The sequence below is a fragment of the Sciurus carolinensis genome, chromosome 5 (genome assembly GCF_902686445.1).
Source record: "Sciurus carolinensis chromosome 5, mSciCar1.2, whole genome shotgun sequence".
Lineage (NCBI taxonomy): Eukaryota > Metazoa > Chordata > Mammalia > Rodentia > Sciuridae > Sciurus > Sciurus carolinensis.
Window position 1 is genome coordinate 165,154,422 of NC_062217.1, and position 16,752 is coordinate 165,171,173.

General features: G+C 42.0%; 2 protein-coding genes across 2 annotated transcripts in view; one reads left to right on the forward strand and one right to left on the reverse strand.

The window, feature by feature from the left end:
* Window positions 1-270: 270 nt before the first annotated feature.
* Nanos1 (nanos C2HC-type zinc finger 1) lies at window positions 271-3,256 on the forward strand. The gene has a single exon (XM_047552295.1). The coding sequence runs from the start codon at window positions 533-535 to the stop codon at window positions 1,400-1,402; it is 870 nt and encodes a 289-aa protein (XP_047408251.1). The 5' UTR covers window positions 271-532; the 3' UTR covers window positions 1,403-3,256.
* Window positions 3,257-5,473: 2,217 nt separating this feature from the next.
* Eif3a (eukaryotic translation initiation factor 3 subunit A) overlaps window positions 5,474-16,752 on the reverse strand; it is a 36,116-nt gene continuing 24,837 nt past the window's right edge. The window contains exons 18-22 of the mRNA XM_047552294.1: window positions 13,539-13,627; window positions 11,482-12,170; window positions 8,939-9,140; window positions 7,928-8,118; window positions 5,474-6,729 (exon numbers count right to left, since the gene is read on the reverse strand). Of these exons, the coding sequence (XP_047408250.1) occupies window positions 6,476-6,729; window positions 7,928-8,118; window positions 8,939-9,140; window positions 11,482-12,170; window positions 13,539-13,627 (1,425 nt within the window). The 3' untranslated portion in view covers window positions 5,474-6,475. The remainder of the gene's footprint in view (window positions 6,730-7,927; window positions 8,119-8,938; window positions 9,141-11,481; window positions 12,171-13,538; window positions 13,628-16,752) is intronic.

Here is a 16,752-nt window from a genome sequence, read left to right on the forward strand (position 1 = left end):
TTCCAGTCCCAGGGTCCCGCTCTGGGATCAAGGCGAGCCTCCGCCCGGGGCGGCTCTCCCCTACTTTCCCTCAGCTCCCAGCTGCGCGCGCCGCGCACGCCCCCTTCCCAGCCGCAACCAATCAGCATCGGGAGCGGCGCCCGTGGCGCGGGGGCTCTGGTCCGCAGCCAGTTAGCGCCGCGGTCCGAGGCGGCGCCTCGCCCGCCCCCTCGCAGAATGAAAGGCGCCCCGCAGCTGGCGAGGCGGGCGCAGCGTGCGGGGCGCGGGAGCCGCGCGGGTCGGAGCGGAGCGCGCGCACTGCCCGCCCGCCCGCCTCCGCTCCGCCTCCGTCCGGGGCGCGGGCGAGGTGGCCCGGGCGGGGGAGCGCAGGGGGCAGGGCCGCGGCGGCGAGGAGGAGCACGGGGAGGAGCGGGCCCGATAAAAAGCAGCGAGGCGGCCCCACCCGCGGCTGGCCGGCGGGCAGGCTCGGCGCGTCCCTTCCGTCCGGCCTGCGCCGGCGGCGGGGAGGCGGCGCGCGGCCCGCAGCCCGCCCATGGAGGCTTTTCCCTGGGCGCCCCGCTCGCCCCGCCGCGGCCGCGCCCCCGCGCCCATGGCGCTCGTGCCCAGCGCCCGCTACGTGAGCACCCAGGGCCAGGCGCACCCGCAGCCCTTCAGCTCCTGGAACGACTACCTGGGGCTCGCCACGCTCATCACCAAGGCGGTGGACGGCGAACCGCGCTTCGGCTGCGCCCGAGGCGAGGACGGTGGCGGCGGCTCCCCGCCCTCTTCGTCGTCCTCGTCCTGTTGCTCCCCCCACGCGGGGGCTGGGCCCGGAGCGCTGGGGCCGGCGCTGGGGCCGCCCGACTACGACGAGGACGACGACGACGACAGCGACGAGCCGGGGTCCCGGGGCCGCTACCTGGGGGGCGCGCTGGAGCTGCGCGCGCTGGAGCTGTGCGCAGGCCCCGCCGAGGCTAGTCTGCTGGAGGAGCGCTTCGCCGAGCTGAGCCCGTTTGCAGGTCGCGCCGCCGCGGTGCTGCTGGGCTGCGCGCCCGCCGCCGCCGCCACCCCCGAAGTGACGCCGCGAGAGGAGCGGGCCCCGGCGTGGGCGGCCGAGCCCCGACTGCACGCTACCTCGGGGACGGCCGCCGCCCGGCTGCTCAAGCCCGAGCTGCAGGTGTGCGTGTTCTGCCGGAACAACAAGGAGGCGGTGGCTCTCTACACCACCCACATCCTGAAGGGCCCCGACGGGCGAGTGCTGTGCCCGGTGCTGCGTCGCTACACGTGCCCCCTGTGCGGCGCCAGCGGCGACAACGCGCACACCATCAAGTACTGCCCTCTCTCCAAAGTGCCGGCGCCGCCCGCCGCGCGCCCGCCGCCGCGCGGCGCCAGGGACAGCCTGCCAGGCAAGAAGCTGCGCTGAGGGCCCGGGGTCCCTCTACGGGCCCCTGACGACACCCGGGTCCCTGCCTGCCCCCGGTTCTGCTCTGCGCACCATCTTCTCCTGCCTGCTGGGGAGGCGCGGAGCTGTCGGCACCGGCTCAACACGGAACGTCGTCTGGGTTGTTTTTCAAAAGAAGTCGGCAGAGTACTTCCTGTCGAGCGATTGAGACTAGACGTCGAGATTTTTTTTTTTTGGGGGGGGGGTCCGTCTCTAGTTTCTGGTTTGCACACATCCAGAACGGCGAAGGAGGCTGGGTGTGTATTTCACTAACTGAAATATGGCAGCCGAGAGACGCTGTTTACTGTATACGTCGACCTATTTTAGATGCGCATTGGTATGAAATTGTCTCTAATCTTGGATGTTTCGTTTTATGAATGGAGGCACTTTACTAGGTCTAGTATATTTTTTTAATAGCCTCTGAACTGAGCTTAAAACTGACGATTTTATGGAATGTCAGCAAAATGACTATTTTATTGTTTGATGCAATATTTTAGTTGTCCTTAGTTATTCTAATTCCAGGTGAAGCAAGCAAGCCCTTGGTAGCTTCAGCATTATGAGAAGTGAAATTTAGTTCTTTCCAGTATTAATTTGGGTGGGTATTCCCTCCTTGTGGCTTGTTTCTGTCCTACTGGAGGTGTAAAATGCAGTCTGTAGCAGGTAGAATACAGCTCCTTTTATGTACCAGATCTTTTATTACTGAACTAGCAACTAGCCTTTTTCACCTTTAAAAATTGTGCCAAGTCATAATCATATTGTGTATACACTTGGAGATGGTGCTGTTTAAAAAAAAATCGTGTATTTATACAGTAACAGTATATGATTTCATAGCATTTTCTCTTCATGCCCCCCAAATCCCATTTCCAGTTCTTCACAAATATTACAGAACAGTGTTCAGGCTCATCCTGACTTGCTCAATTTCAAGGGTTCTTCAATAGTGGAGGAAAGCTTACTCCTGCCATTGTCCCCCAAACTAAAATAGAAGATGAGAAGACTCATTTAATAACCTGTATTGAAGATTCCACTCCAAGTTATCTGACTTCAGATAACCAGTACACCAGAAACTGGCACTGATCAAAAAAAACTGTTGGGAATTGGAGAGAAAGAACAGCTCCCCTCCTGTAACCAGTCTTCACACAAGACCCTGATATGCTTCTGCAACCCTGCCAGTTATCAGTGAGAAACCTGATTCACAAAGGTTCCTTCCCCACCTGACTTTCTAAGCTCATTTTAAATTCGCCATGCTGAATGCCATACTATATGCCATACTATAGCATGAAGCTACCTTCCATGAAGACAGATGTAGGAGGCAAAACCCACAGTGAATTAAGGGGAACTCATCAGAAATGCACAAACAACTATCTGAAAATACCACCAAGAGATTTAGTCTAAGTACATAAAGCTACCAGTAGGCAGATTTAGCTAGGGTATTAGGAGCCAGACTCCTTTGGTATTAAACAGCTAACTTCCTCCATAGCAAATTGACTTGATCTGGAACACTCACTTGAAGACCTAAGAGGTTGGGGTAAATAATGCTGGGTAACTGTGGGCCCTTTTGGAACCAAGGGGAAGAGGTAGACAGGCAAGCTGTTTTTTACCAAGAAAACAATCCACTGGTGACTCTTACAGCTCCAGACCAGGGAACTGCAGGTTTGACTGGACCTGAGCTTAAGTAGCTTAATGAAACCACTAATTATTTGTTCTTTTCTCGTTTTGTTTTTTGTTTTTGCAGTACTGGGGGTTGAACCCAGGGTCTTGTGCTTGAAGATGCCAATTTAAATGTGCTTTGTTTGGGGGGATGTTTTGAAGGTCAACATGAAGTTGTTACCTCCTCCACTGTTCTGTGCTACCTTTTCAAAAGGGTCACTATAAACAAATCCCAATTCAGCTACTTTGAACTTTTTAAAGTCAACTTATACTGCTTCATGTTCAAGCAGGAAACACTGACATGTCCTTAATACATGAGAAATCCCTGTGATGGGATGGAAATGATGATTTGCTTTTTTTCCTTCTGTACTGAGGATCTATTTTAACCCAGGATTCTCCCACAACTCTGGTCAAGCTCTACAACTGAGCTACTCCCCAGCCCATTCATTTGCTATTCTGACATCGTTACTATTTTACCAAAACTGGGAACACTGAGCATGGAATTTGTTGTAAAGTCCCAAAGCCTAGAGAGTATTGGGCAAGGTCTCCTTACAATTAGTTGGTTGGCCATTATTTTAATTCATTTAAAGTACCCCATATCACACACCCCTGGTCCTGGCAAATTTGCTTCAGTTTTGCAGCTAACATTGAAGTACTGAGAGCTAAAATATGAACAGAGAATATTGCTATTTTCTTGAGATTTATGAAAAGTATACTTAACCACATTCACTTAAAAGTAATCCCTGGAATACCTAAAAAAGAACAAATTCTACAAAAAAAAGTAATCCCTGGAACTTTGACATGAAAACAGTAACTAAGCATTTTGCAAAATTGTTTAAAGAAATCTGAAGTTTAAAAAACAAAAGTTATCAGAAGAACATGTTGTTAACAATATAAGAACATGCTAAGTAACAAGAGTACATGAAATACTCTGAAGACTTTTTTTTACCAAGTGTGGAGATAGAGATTGCCTTGACCTGCTTTCTGTTCAGACTTCATTTCCAGAGGCTTTCTGGTCCTTTGGGTTTTTTTTGTTTTGTTTTGTTTGTATTATAGTTTTCCTACAGTCAGTCTTCAAAGTTGCAGTTACAAACTTTGATTAGTATTAGAACAGGTGTCATAGATTAAACCAAAACAATACATTTTAAATTATGACAAATGTGTATTTCAAAGAGAAAGCAAAGTATGTGTTAATCCTAATTTTCTTGATAACATTCCCTCCAGTATCCCACATATTTCAGTTATATGAAATTAATAAATCAATCTATAATCAAAATGCTTTTTAAAAAAAACACCAACTGACATCCCACACATACAGATGCCAACTCCCTCCAGGTATGCAACTAAGGACACCCAGTGGATAACACGGGGTCTTTTCTGGGCCCATGATATTTCCACCCTCAGACCATCTATATTAAAAACAACATTCTCCCCTTTTAAAAATGCAGAAGCCACAGAGAACATGGGCACCTCCTAGCACATCAGTGAGTGGGTTGGTTGTATGGCTTTAACACCTTAACAGTGGGAGAAGGGAGGGTCAGAGTCCAGGACAGCAGAAACACAAGACCTGAATTACAAACCAACAGCATCAGACTCTTGCTGCCCACCCGCTGTGCTCTCAGTTCTGACTTCCAGGACAAAGAAACCCTGAAGAGGATGTCTGGGAAGTGGTCCAAGCAGAAGAGGTGGGTTTGCAGACTGGCCCTGAAACCTGTTGCGCACGCTTCTATATGACTCACCTAAACAAGTCTGATAAAATGAATGTTGACTGGGGCTTATATGTGACGTCACATGTACAATTCTGCTTTACAGTAACAAACTCACAACAGGCTATTGCCCCAGATAGTCACTGATCTTAAGTTTTTATTTATAATGAAAGAAAATATTCTCTCCCCACATGTTGATATACCAGAAATGAAGTGTTTAAAAGTGATTTCCATCCCTGGTAACAAATAGAAAAGCTGTATTTGATTAACTCAAAAACCATCAACACTCCCTCTTCTGGCCTTGTAACTGTTACCAATAGGAATTCTCATCATTGCTCTGTAATAATTTCCAGTGTCTACAGCCACTAAAACTTAGTGAAAAACATTCTCTGAAATCAATGGGTTTTCTTCCCTAAGTCCAGGTGAAAATCCAAGATGGTCTCTCACATACACCACATGCACACCAACTCAGATGACAGAATGACAAGGAAACTAAGACCTTTCAGTTAATAAAGGAAGAGTACTTTATAGGAAATGTCCTAGCTGCATTTCTGTTATTTTCAAGGTTATTTTCTATTTTCTTTGATGTTGAACACTGAGACATTTAATGGTACACTGATAAACTCAAGTAAAATAAACTCAGCTGAATATGCAAACTTACCATTATAAAATACTTTATGATCATAAATCAACACTAAAACAAATTCTGTAAGTATTTTATTTATCACTGAAGAAAAAACACAGCAGCAAGTTCTGTGTTGGCTTCAATAAGACCAAATAGTTAATCTTTAACATAGCTACTACACTCCAAAAATTGAAGTCAACACAGTCATTACTACAAATTACTTGTTGAAAGAATCTATTCTGAAGAGAAAGAAAATTAGGAAAAAGAATTTAAACAATTCCTCTAAATCGCACATTTATAAATATTGTCATATTTAAAATGCTTGAAAGGCATGAAATCTCCATTAATGGAAAAGCAGTGTGCTATTGGCAACAGAAAAAAACAGCGAGTTTACCAAATGCTTTAAAATTTAAAAGCTGTACTGTTTTGGGTTTGCACTTGAACAGTATTGTCATTACAATAATGACTGCAAATTGCTTTATACTCACCTCCTCTTAAGTAAAATCTACAGAAAATCCCACTGTATCCAATGTCTGTAATATTTACTGCACTTAGAGTGAACCTAAAAACCTTTCTAAATTTAGTTAATAGTAAATACCTCAAAATACCTAAAAAGGTATGTTTCAACCACTAATGGTGTGAAAATTGTTTCAGATCCACTGGTTTAAAGGGTCTTCGAATACATTTTAACAGAAGCTTACACCTCATTCCAAATTAATATCAGATATTTCAAAATCAAACAAAAAAAGATCAATTCTATACCAAGATACAGGTGTTACTCCATACCCGACAGGTTCACATTTTTAATTTATTTTTTAGTTTTTCTTTTTTGTAAACAAATGATTGATGAAATAATGCAACACCTTAAATTCCAGAAAATGGCGTGGTTTTCCAACCTTCTGTGGATGCGGTGCATGATCAATCTATTATATAGGATTAATACAAGTTCATGCTTTTTGTGTTATGGTGAAACAACATTAAAGAATCCAATTTAGATTGGTTGAAGCACAAGTATAATAATCCTTGAATGTGATCAAACCTATGTAAGACACGAGTCTGAATCCATCATCTTGGGACTTAACGTCGTACTGTGGTCCATCCATCTTCATCAGTCTCATTTTTAGTACGACGAAGGGACTCCCTATCCTTCTCGGCTCTCCATGAGGTTTTTTCTTTTTCACCTTCTCGGTCCCGGTCCCGGTCCCGGTCCCGGTCCCGATCCCGGTCTCTTTCTCTATCTCTTGAAAGAGCTGGAGGAGGAACTCGACGAGGGGGATCCCGCTCCTCAGCCCGGTCATCTTTTCTATCATCAGCACGTCTCCAAGAGCTTACTAAAAAGTTCATAGAAAATAAAGCTTAAGTATCTACCATATTCTTCTGACTCACACTAAACCTAACTAAAGCAATTCTTCCACCCCAAAGAAATCCCACACTGAAAATTAACAGTACAGAATCACAACTTTAAAAAATATATAAGTTCTGTGCATTTTAATTACTTTGACTATTAATTCCTGACAAAATCTTTAACATACTTAACAGATTATAACTCAAAATATGAAAAAAAGCAGAAATCATTGGCCTAGGAAATATACTAAGAGTTATAAAAGTTTAACAAAGTGACAAAACTCTGGCTACACCAATGAGTGTGAAGACACAGGCTTATAATCCCAGTTACTCTAGAGACAGAGACAGGAGGACTGCAAGATCAAGGACAGTCTGGGCAATTTTAAACTTTAGCAAGACCCTTTCCCAAAAAGTTTTAAAAGGGCTGAGAGTGTAACTCAGTGGTATACTGCTTGCCTAGTATGCAAAAGGTCATGGGTTCAATCCCCAGCACCAGATGGAGGCTATGAGGTGAATGGACATTTTTAAACTGAAAGCATTTGGAGCTCTTATTGAAAATTTTAACCCCAAATTAGCCATAGAAATATGACGTTTTAAATTAATGGCTGCAAATAAACTTAAAATCCTGCTGTGCCGACGAAATACTAAGTGTGAGACAAGTACTTAAGTGCAATGGGCATATTTAAATTAGAAATATTTTTTAAAGTTTCAACTATTAAAATTTCAGAAAAATAGGGGCTAGGTTGTGGCTTGTGGTAGAGCACCAAGCCAGCATGTATGAGGCACTGGGTTCGATTCTCAGCACCACATATACATAAATGAATAAAATAAAGGCCCATCAACATCTAAAAATTATTTTAAAATAAAATTTCAGAGAAAGAAAGTGTACACTTTGTGCTTACCTGCCAGGATCTTAATTCTAAAATAACTGATAAAACTGCTTCTTCCTTTTCACTAAATAAATTTTATCAATACATATTGCTCATTATCTAATTTGGTCTATTCGCATACTTTAAATTTTAGAGATTTCACAGCTTTACCATTAAGTGAATGAGAATCACAAGTTCCAAACTGAAGTAGACTGGTTTTGGGTGTTGATGCAAATTTACAAAGTAACTTCATAAAACCCAAACTGCCAGAATGGCTGTTCTCCAACACTCCAGCAGTTGTAAATAACACCCATACCTTCTTCACGTTCTGATCTGAGGGGAGGTCCTCTCCGGTCTCTGTCATCTCTGAGATCTCTTCTTTCTCTTAGATCACGTCGATCATCTCTCTCACGACGACGATCATCCCTATCCCTGTCATCACGGCGACTTGAATCTCTCCAGCTTGAAGATTCTTCAGCTGGTCCTCTTCTCCAGCCACCTTCATCCCTGCATTCATTTAAAATGACAAGTTCTTGCTGATGGTAAACTACACAGACAATTATAAGTGAATACATCATACTCAACTTGATGCTTACTTTATGAACATTACAAGGACAAGGTTTAAACTCATAACTGGACCTCAATCTGATATTTCAGTCATGGAGAACAAAATTAGGATACCTATACCTGGGATTCCCACATGGTATCACTAACCACATGTGGCTACTTAAATTTAACTTTAAAAAAAGAAAAAAGAAAAAAAAAAAAAGAAAATCAAGGTAGTTCCTTAACTATCTTCCCAGTGTTCAACAGCCAAACGTGACTACTGGCTACCAGGTAGTACCTATATAGAAAATTTTTATCCTTACAGAAATTCGTACTTAATAGTGCTGAGCTAGATTTATCAGTGCCAGGCTACTTTGGCAGGGTGAACCACTAATAAAAGTAATGGGTTTTTGATAATTTAAGCTCAATTAAACTTGACTGCTCTTGGGGCTAGAGGTGTAGCTCAGTGGCAGAGCACTTGCCTAGTACATGTAAGGCCCTGGGTTCAATCCTCAGCATCACATAAAAATAAATAAATTTTTTAAAAAAAAAGGTACTCTGTCCATTTACAACTTGAAAAACATTTAAAAAATAAATAAACTTGATTGTTCTTAAAAACTTTTTTACATGATTTAAGAGATAAATGAGAAAAGGTTTCTTGAAATTAGTTTGGAATACACACACAGAGTATTTAAAAGAATCGTAACTGTAACTCTACAAAAAGAGTTCAGTTAGAAACATTCAACCTGGAAAAAAGAAAAAAAAAGAAGAACCAACCAACCTAGGTCTTCTAAAGCGATCCTCACGATCCCCTTCTCTCTCTCTGTCCCTCTCTCGTTCAGGGTCTTTCTCATTCTCCTCACGATCTTGACCGTCTCTATCCCTTTCTTTGTCTCTATCCCATTCACGTTCTTCTGATGGTCTTGATTCTCGAGGTGGACCCCAACTCTCTTCTCTAGCTTTTTCTTTCTCTCTCCATCCACCTATTTTTTTAAAAATAAGCAGCAAAAACATTTTTCCACTCAAGAAACAGATTGGCAATCATAAAGTTATCTTAATGTTGACATTAATTCATCACCATTCTAAATGATGATTTAAGACACTCCAATTTCATTTAAGAAAAAATCCTGGGCTGGGGATATAGCTCAGTTGGTAGAGTGCTTGCCTTGCAAGTACAAGGCCCTGGGTTCAAATCCCCAGCACCACAAAAAAAAAAAAAAAAAAAAAAAAAAAATCTTAAAGCCATTGTGTGTCACTGCACAGACTACCTGGGTCCCATTAGATTAAAAAATCATTAAATTCTTACTGTAAGCAAAGTTTTGGGTATACAACCTGTCCTGATGATAAACAGACTGTTCACTTTAGCACAAAACTTAAGAGCTTTCCTCTTAAAGCCCAAATTATGAGTCATTTATACCTTGCAACATTCTCAGAATCTTCATTACCAAAAAAAGACTTTTCATATGTTCCTGTCAACCACCACTTACCACCCACCATCTAGTCATGAAACAAGGACAAATGCTTTGATCCTGCCCAGTGTCTTGAATGTAGCCATGGATCTGAATCTACAAAGAGGTCAAAGGAAGCAAACATTTCAGTGTAAGCTTATCACAGCTGCACCACCAACAATTACTACTGTCGCCAACACTTATATTACCATAGGCAAAGCACTAACCTAAACCATATGCCTAAATTGCCTTGATCAATCCTATCAATAGCTGAGTTGATCTCTATTGTCAGAGTCTGTGCTTGCTAAAAATTAGCAACCCCAACATTTAGTCTTACGGCACTTTTACAGGCATTCCAGAGCAGCAAAAACTGTGAGTCACCCAACACACAATGACAGCTATAGTGGGCAGCTCTCTGACTTCTAGTTTCAGCTCTTACAATAACAAGTGTCTTTTTCAGGGATTATTTATTTAGTGCCATGTTTACATTACCTTTGGGAGTTTTGCTGGTGACTTCACTGTTTAAAACAGCCCAAGCATACCACTGAAGTGCTATCTAGTGTCACCAATGCACAAGAGAGATATGAAAGATGTCTCTTAGGAGAAAATAAATTACGTGTCAAAAAAGCTTTGCTCAGGCATAAGTTACAGTACTGTTGGTAGTGAGTTCTAGGCTCATAAATCAATATTTTGTTTCAAATAAGGTGCCCTGAAACAAACACATAAACATAGGTGCATAATGACTGGTTGACTAAAATATGATCAGAGGCCCAAAGGAACCTAATATTATATTTCCTCTAGGATTCCTCAGTATTCATGGCAACTTTTTATAAGACGTAACTACCACAATTTGATGAGAATCTATTGTACTGTTAACTCCATTTTATAGGAGGCACACAAAAGTCACTTGCCCAAGGTCAGAACAGAAAAGAGAGCGAGCAGAAACCAAAGGTAAAGGTAAGGAAGCTGTTCACTTAGATCCAAACTTAGAATGGATTTTTACAGCACAAAGAAAAGAGCTGCAAGTAGGAGAACCAGCAGAGACAAGTCAGTAGGTAAAAACAAGAGCTCAAAAAAATTATGGTGGCCCAGACCCAAGTTCATGCAGGTAGAGTACAAAAGTGGGTAGTTTAAAGAACATCAAAAAGGTAGAACTGAACTAAATTGAAGATTAAAATAAAGGATGACACAGAGACCAGAGGAAAGGAGAGTTCCCAGATATCTAGATTATGCAGTTAAGACAGCAGTGACCCTGCAGAGAAGTACAGGTTTTAAACAAGTTGAGTCTGAATATCAATGAGTTTCCCAATGGAGACATGTCATGTGTAAAAAGCAGTTGTCACCTATGTGCAATATGCAGACATCACCTAAGATGGTCACAGACATCTACAACTGTACAAGGATCATAAAGCAAAAAAAAAAAAAAAAAAGCAGGCCCAGCACTGAAAATAGAAAATGAGTTCTTCCACCTATAATCCTATGGCGGACAGGAGTGCGCACAAATATCTAATAATTGTACATTTTAAAGATCTATTTTCAAGAAGGCTGGCCTGGGATAGAACTTGAACATATAATACTTAAGTGACGGGAACAGAAAACTAGCTGTCAAACCAGCACCCATTAGACAGAAAGAAAATGTGCCCAACACCTCTAGAGAAGACAGAAGTGAAGTTATCTGTTTCAGGGTGTGGGACAACAAAGGAAGTTTTGGACTTGAAATTCACTGCATAAGGCATTTATGGAAAAAGATCTGTTTATAAACAAAGTAAGAATATAGCCTGAAGTCATTTATCCATTAAAATTTAACTTTGTGCATGTGACATCAAGCAGATTCCACAAAGCATCTCAACTAGCTGCCTATATACCAGAATTTTACCTGGCTTGACAAATGGTCTCCAGGGACCAGGTCTGGAGTCTTCACTTCGTCTGGGAATCCGATCATCTTCGTTACGCCTGGAGATCCGATCGTCATCCATGTTTCTCCAAGGCCCCCTGTCATCATCTGCACCACGCCTGGAAATTCTATCCTCATCAGCATTCCTCCAAGGTCCTCGGTCATCATCCAAGCCCCGCCTGGGGCCCCGGTCATCATCCATGCCCCGCCTGGGACCCCGGTCATCGTCAGCATTGCGCCAGGATGATCGCTCATCATCAGCACCTCCTCGCCTGGGCCCCCGGTCCTCATCCATCCCACGTCTTGGTCCTCTGTCCTCATCAGCTGTGCGCCAGCTTCCTCTATCATCATCCAGTCCTCGTCTAGGGGGTCTATCATCATCTGCATGACGCCAGCTTCCCCTGTCATCATCACCAATTCGTCTGGGAGGCCTGTCATCATCTGCATTACGCCAGGAAGGACGGTCATCATCTGCTCCACGGCGAGAGAAACGCTCTTCGTCAGGACCACGTCTAGGGCCTCTGTCATCATCCATGCTGCGCCTAGGGACCCGATCATCATCTGGTCTGAGAGAGGACTCTCTCTCTTCATCATCTCCCAAACGCCTCGGTCGATCTTCATCTCTCCTATGAGGCCTCTCTTCATCGCGCCCTTCTCCACGTCTCCACTCCCTAGAGGATCAAGCCACACATTTTTAAGGTCAAGTATTTTCGCAAAGCATACCATCGTTCAGGAATCGTATTTTATTTCACTGCCTCTTAAAAACCCCTTCAGGCCAGTATGGTGACACAAGCCTATAAGTCCCAGCAACTCAGGAGACTAAAACAAGAGGATTACAAGTTTGAGAACAGCCTAGGAAACTTAGTGAGAGCCTGTCTCAAAATATAAAAAGATCTGGCGATGTTGCTCAGTAGTAGAGCACTGGGTTCCCCAGTACCAAAAAATTTGAAAATAAAAACCACTAGGGACACTAAAAAAACCACATGTACTAGGGACACTAGTACAAGCTTGTAATCCCAGCGGCTTGGAAGGCTAAAGCAAGAGGATGGATCGCCAAGTTCAAGGCCAGCCTGCACAATAAAGCAAGGCCCTAAGCAAGTTAGTGAGACACTGCTTCAAAAGGCGGAGGGATGCAGCTCAATGGTTAATTACCCCCAGTACCAAAAAGAATAATCATAATAAAAAATAAAAATAAAAATAAAAATAAACCACTTCTGTCTGAATTCAATATCCTGATCTTTAAGAAAAATTTTCCTTTAAAAAAAAAAAAAGTGGGGGAGGGAGGACCACAAACCTTTGCAATTTTTAGACATTTTACATTGAGTTTTCTAAATCTAATTTCTGTACAGGAACTAAAAAGCTGGCATTCTTATCTACCACCAGTAGTCATTTCAAGGACAGCTACATCTACTTAACAAATCTAAAGGATGTTATGGGGCTATGCCTTCTTACTCTCTAAACTCAATGCTATTAGGGAATTAAAAAAGAGCCAAAGCAAATATTTCTTAAGATGTTTGGAGGTTAGTCACCATAGTAAGGTTGGAATAAAGAATCAGGCATGCATATAATTCTTGGCTTTTGCTTTCTGCATCACTATAAAATAGATTTTTAATTCTGTAGTTGTAGATGGACAGAATGCCTTTGTTTATTTTTATGTGATGCTAAGGATTGAACCCAGTGCCTCACACATGCCAGGCAAGCGCTCTGCTTCTGAGCTATAGCCCCAGTCCCTAAACCTGATTTTTAAAACTACTGATAGATGTCAAGTGTGGTGGCACACACCTGCAATCCCAACAACTTGGAATACCAAGGTACAAGGATCACAAGTTCCAGTCTCAGCGACTTAGTGAGGCCCTAAGCAACTTAACAATACCCCATCTCAAAATAAAAAATTTAAAAAGGGCTGGGGATGTAGCTCGATGGTTAAGTATCCCTGGGTTCAACAATCCCAGGTACTGAGGAAAACAGACCCACACACAAACACACACCAACAAGAGTATTACCAGGACCCATGACAAAAATTCCATAATTCTACTTACTTCTCTGGTGGACCTCTCCTCCACTCAGAGTCAGTTTCAGGTCCTTTTCTCCATGTGCCTTCAGAATCTCTATCTCCCCAACGAGAATCCTGCATAAGCAAAGCAAACAATGGTTCATAATGACAACTGCTGATATTACCAAACATTTTCAAAATTAACCTCAAGCCCTTAAATATAAGCATGTCTTAAATTTTTTTTTAAACAGCAATCAGACTGACCGTCAAACTAATATTCTCAAATATTGTACCTGGCTTTATAAACACCACCTGAAATCACTCTGAGAGTACCCACCTGGAGCACCTAAAAGAGCTATAGATTACCATTGACCTAGAAATTCCCTTTTGAAGATGATGATGTAGAAAAAAGGCCAAGCGCTCTGAAATGTACCTCACAGTTCCTACTGAGTACAAGCAAGCGTGAGCACACACACACACAGACACAACAAAGGGTAGAATGAAATGAAATGTCTAACAGAATGGTTACATTAACAGTGTTTCTCTCTTGAAAGCACTGTATTAAAAACCATGGGAAGGGTGTCAGGAGATAATACCCTACAATGAAAAGGTAAATCTGGCACAAACTTTCCATGAATGGCACACTCCGATGCAGCTTGACTGCTCCTACGAACATAACCTAAGGCCACACTCAAGTATGTAGGGCCCTCTGGAAAATATTGGCTACAAATGAGAAGCACCGAAGGACACGTGGCCAGATAATAATTGTTCTCCTGCCATCATGGCTGACTCTGGGCTACTAAAGAGGGAGGCTATGCCAAGAGACTTTTCCCAAGTGGATACTGAGAAAAAATACAAACTTAAAAGTCAATGTAACTCATGGTCACTCCAATGGAGGAAACATACATACCCAGAAAACCACATTTCTCCACCTCTTCACAATCCCCTTAAAGCTTTTTTCTTTTTCAACTTTGCCTTTTCAAGGCAACATATTTTTACTCGTGTCATCTTTACACACACACAAAAAAAAATTCAAGACATTGTCGTCCCCCCACCCCCACCCCAACCCCGACTCCTTTCAGGGAGGGTGGTACTGAGCCCTGAATCCAGCAGTGTTCTACCTGCACTGGGCTACATTCCATACCTTGATTTATTTTGAGACACGGTCTTGCTAATTTGTCCAGGTTGACCTGGAATTGCAATTCTTCTGTCTCAACCTCCTACCAAGTAACTGAGATTACAGGCATGTGCCACGATGCATGGCCATAAATACTGTGAAGATAGTAGAGCAAATAGTGGAATGGACCATGCTAACAAACAAACTAAACAGGAATTTCAGAGAACCTAGTACAAAAAAAAAAAAAAAAAAAAAAAAAAAAAAAAAAAAAAAAAGATGGTAAGAGTAAAAGAGAAATTTTAAAAGACATAATTCCAGGCAGTGGTACACACCTATAGCCATCTCAGCTAGGAAGGAGGATAAAGCACAAAGATCACAAATTCTAGTCAGGCCTTAGCAACTTAGTGAGATCCTATCTTAAAAAAAAAAAAAAAAACTGAAAAGGGTACAGCCCAGCCCAGGTGTGGTGGCACATGCCTATAACCCAGTGACTCCGGAGGCTGACGTAGGAAGATTACAAATTCAAGGCCAGTCTCAGCAACTTAGCAAGGCCCTACGCAATTTAGCAAAACCATGTCTCAAAACAGAAAAGGGGCAAGAAAAGGGTTGGGGATGTGCTTAGTGGTGAAGTATTCTGGGTTCAATTTCCAGCACTAAAATAAACCAACAAACAAACAAATAAAATAACCACACTGAAATAAGAGAGGATTTTGAAGAGAAAAGGGAAGAAAATTCCTTAAGTTAAGATGGTCTTATTTCTCCAAGGAGTGATATCTCTGATTTTAAGAGCAAAAATGCCAACAGTGAAGAATAGAAAAGACCTATCACAAGAAACCTAGCAGCATCAGTGAAATGATTAAATTCCTTAGGGACAGAGAAGACCACAGAAAGTTTCAAGGAATAAAACAGAATCTACATAAGTAACAAGACCAAGACCAGTAACAAGAATCCTCCCCTGTGTGATAGTGCATTAAAAAGAATAGAAGATTTTGAACTGCCACACACTAAACCATTGTTCAAATATGAGGAAAAAAACCCAAAATCTCAAGATACACACACAAAGACATTCTTCTGAAAAAAACCTAAGATATACAAAATAAAACCAAAATGTATTGGCAAAAGGGAAAACTTGATACAGTATAAACATATTTAGGACTAAATAACACTTGTAAGTTTTTTGTTGTGTTGTTGTTTCTTGTTTTCATTTTTGTTTTGGTTTGTTTAAACAAAGCTTTGCAGCTTACTTGGTTGGGCATTTTTCCCTCAAGAAAAACTGGAGAGGGCTGGGAATGTAGCTTCGTGGTACAGCGCCTGCCTAGCATGTGCAAGGCCCTGGGTTCAATCCTCCGCAGTACAAAAGAAAAAGACAAGCTGGAAAACTATCTGCCCTTGATTTTGTTGTGCAATACAGGTGTGTCTCCCAGTGTACTGGTTTACTGTTATGACCAATATATTAGAAATACCTGAATTAGCTTATTATTGATAGACACATTAGTAATACCCTATTACTGAAATAAAATAAATGAATACCTTAAAAATAAATAACAATTGCTAAAGTGGCTATAAGACTTATGCTAAGGAGTCCTAAGTGGATGGAGAGTCAGTTTTAATGATCCTGAGGCAAAAAATGTCCAGCAATATATAGCAGTAATACCTAAGTAAGCCATGCTCAGAATTTGGTTTTGTTCTGTGGAAGAGATTTCTAAATTTATACTATGAAAAAGTAGACAGATTTTAGGGGGAATTAGTGGTAACCACAAGAAGAAAAGAGGAAATAAAAAAGTAAAGTTCTTATATTTGCCTTAAAGAAAAAGGGCTATCAGGAACATGGAAAGAGTGAAAAAAGAGGCATTATAGTAACAGTATTTTTTTTTTATATTGTTAGATGTAAATGGACACAGTATCTTTTTGTGTGTTTATTTTTATGTGGTGCTTAAGGATCCAACTCAGTACCTCACGTGAGGCAAGGGCTCTACCACTGGGCTACACTACAGCCCCAGCCCGTTAACAGTATGTTCTTACAACCATGGGGTGGGCATGACTACAAAAGGGTAAAATGAATAAAAGGACAGACAGCTGGATTTAGGAAAGTTAACAAGAAGAAATTTTTAGATCATAAATTACTGCAGGTCAGTTCTTCTCA